Here is a 3,146-nt window from a genome sequence, read left to right on the forward strand (position 1 = left end):
TGCACAGCGTGCATGGGGGGGTGAGTGTGCAAGGCCGTGTACACGGGGTGCAGGTGTGCACGGGGGGTGTGCAGGGCCGCGTGCAAGGTGTAAGTGTGCACAGCGGGTGTGGAGTGTGCTGTGTGTGTGAGTGGGGGGTCTGTGGGGTGCAATGTGTGTGTGCGGGGCTGGCGGGTGTGCAAGAGTGAACAGTGTGCGCAGGTCACAGCGCAGAGCCCCAGGGGACCAGTCCTGGGGACAGGCGCGTCACCCGCACGCACACCCGTCCCTGCACACCCGTCCCTGCACACCCGTCCCTGCACACTCCTACGCGTGTGCGCGGCTCGTCTCCACGCACGGATCCCGTCACGTCCCCCTGCGCGTGTCCCCGTGGCAGTCCCCACTTCTGCACGTGGCCCCAGCCCCACAGGCGTGTCGCCACCCGCCCGGGTGTCACCATCACCCCATGTGTCACCATCCCCGTGGTGTCACCATCTGCAAAGTGTCACCGTCCCTCCCAGCCAGACATTTCCCCTTAGCGGGACCTGGGAAAGCCCAGGGAAATCCCAACGCCGCCCGGGGTGTCACATGGAGGGCGTCACACGGAGGGGGGGTCACAAAGGGACCTTGGAGGGGGACTCTCGGGGGGGTTCTTGCACGAGGACCTTTTGCACATGGGGGGCAGATCTCATGGGGGGGGTCTCTTGAGGACGTCGCACGGGGCCATTGCACAAGGATGTGGCAGGGGGGTTGCACAGGGAAATCTGGTTCCTTGGGGTCTTTAATGGCTCGAGCGGCAGTGGGACGGGGTTGGGGACACGGGAGGGGGCCGCAGCCCAGCCCGGCCCTGGGCCTAGTCATCGTCATCGTCGTCGTCGTCATCGTCGTCGTCGTCGTCGTCCTCGGTGTTGATCTCGCCCTCCAGCACGTCCTCGATCCACTCCTCCAGCTCGGCCGTGCTGGGCAGGTCGTCCTCGTCCGTCATCTCCAGCCACACGCTGTCGGCCTGGGGCAGCGGCCGCGCCATGGGGACAGCATGGGGACACCGGCCGTGGGCCGGGCATGGGGACAACGTGGAGGGGGACTGGGGACAGGATCAGGGCACCAGCCATGGGATGGGCGTGGGGATACCAGCCATGGGACAGGGACCAGGGACAGCATGGGGACACCGGCCATGGGATGGGGATGGGGACCAGGGACAGGATGGGAGCACAAGCCATGGGATGGGGATGGGGACACCGGCCATGGGATGGGGACCAGGGACAGGATGGGAGCACAAGCCATGAGATGGGGATGGGGACACCGGCCATGGGATGTGGATGGGGGCACCGGCCATGGGATGGGGACCAGGGATAGGATGGGGACACCGGCCATGGGATGGGGACAAGGGACAGGACATGAGGCACAGGATGGGGACAGGGGGCAGTGTGGGGACACCAGCCATGGACCAGGGCTGCAGGATGTGGAAGGGACCGGAGAACACAGGAGAGGGAAGGGGACCTGGAGCTGGGATGGGGCCGTGGGACCCGCGTGGTGCACAGGACCGGGACAGGACGCGCGGTGACACGGCACCACGGGGGCTCCGGGACGGGGGCGGCCTGAGAACGGCGCGGCCGGCGGCTCCCCCGCACCGCCTCGCAGGCCACACGCGGGATGAGCGCGTCGGGTCTCGGCCACAAGGTCACCGGGCTGGCGAGGGGACACTCACGTCGGTGACGTTGACCACCCCGATCTGGGGCCGGGACAGGTCGATGTTGAAGGTTTTCTCCCAGTAGGGGACGAGCTGGAGGGTGAGAGGGGGCCGAGGGTCACCCCGCGGGGCCAGCGCGTCACCCCGGGGCTGGGGGCGGCGGCGGGGGGGCGGCGCCCCGCGGGTACCAGCGGGAAGTCCTCGGGGTCGATCCAGATGATGCTGAGGTCGGGGTTGTCCGTGTTGTCCTGGGCCACGTCCTTGAGGATCTCCAGGAACTCGAACCCGTCTGGGCCGGGCAGYGGGGTGAGGGGCGCCCGGGACCCCCGTCCCCAGAGGCTGCCCCTCACCTGCCCGCCCCTTACCCGGGTCGTCCTCCTCGGCGAAGGCCACGATGTGGATCCCGTCTATGTCGTCCTCCTGGGGTGGGGACGCGGTCTGGTCATGGGAGCCGTCCCCATGGGGGGGGGGGACGGTCCTGGGGGGTGTCCCCACCGCCCGGGGGTGATGGGGGGCAGGACAGAGCTAGGGGAGGGCTGAGGGGCCCAGGCGTCCGGGCAGGCCCAAGGGTGCCTGCGGGGCGGGGGCAGGTCCCGGAGGGGCCGGTTCCCCCCCCACGAGCACCCCGGGGGTCCCRGCCCCGCTCACCCACGTCTGGAACATGCTCTCGGGCTTCAGCTTCCGCAGCGTCGCCCTGCAAAGGGGGGCACAGGGCTCAGGGGGGCACCCGGGGACACCCCCCCGGGCACAACACTGCCCTCCGGGGGGGCAATCGTAGGGGGGGCCCTGGCTGTGCCCCCCCAGGCATGGCTGTGCCCTCAGCAGGGGGGCAGCCCCACACACTGGGGGGGGCAGGATTGTGCCCATCCCGAAGTGTCCCAGGGGAGGGGGCCGCATCCCGCCCCCCCCCACTCGGCCGTATTGAGGTCGCGGCTGGGGGGGGGCAGCTTGATCCAGGGGATTAGCGGGAAGAGGCGACCGGAATGTCGCTGCCAGACACAATCCCCGGCCTTAACCCCTGCGCCGCCGTCCCGCTGCCGGGGAGGGGGCARCGCCCGGCGAGCCCCTTCCCCGCCCTTCGCCCCCGGCCACCCCTCTTTTGCGCTGAGACCTTGCACACTTGCTTCGCCTGTTGTCGCCTCCCCATCCCGCCCCAGGCGGGGACTGTCCCCCCGCTTCTGTGGAGAGGGAGGGTGACGGACGCCCCTGGTTTTGGTGGCCAAAATGGGGCACCTTGGCCGGAGCGACCGTGCCCATGGCAACCACCTCCCATAGCAACCCTGTCCTATGGCAACCACCTCCCATGGCAACCACCTCCCATGGCAACCACCTCCCATAGCAACCMYSTCCTATGGCAACCACCTCCCATGGCAACCACCTCCCATGGCAACCTCCTCCCATAGCAACCCTGTCCTATGGCAACCACCTCCCATGGCAACCACCTCCCATAGCAACCACCTCCCATGGCAACCACCTC

General features: G+C 69.1%; 1 protein-coding gene across 1 annotated transcript; it reads right to left on the reverse strand.

Moving 5' to 3' along the window:
- Positions 1–789: 789 nt before the first annotated feature.
- Positions 790–2,363, reverse strand: CASQ1 (calsequestrin 1; the record flags this gene model as incomplete). Its single annotated transcript, XM_026046661.1, has 5 exons — positions 790–985; positions 1,688–1,762; positions 1,858–1,958; positions 2,035–2,089; positions 2,318–2,363. Coding segments are annotated over 5 exons (430 nt in total), but the record flags the coding sequence as incomplete, so codon positions are not given.
- Positions 2,364–3,146: the final 783 nt, after the last annotated feature.

This window comes from Nothoprocta perdicaria, unplaced genomic scaffold, assembly GCF_003342845.1.
Source record: "Nothoprocta perdicaria isolate Ctin4 unplaced genomic scaffold, notPer1 scaffold_451, whole genome shotgun sequence".
Taxonomy (NCBI): Eukaryota; Metazoa; Chordata; class Aves; order Tinamiformes; family Tinamidae; genus Nothoprocta; species Nothoprocta perdicaria.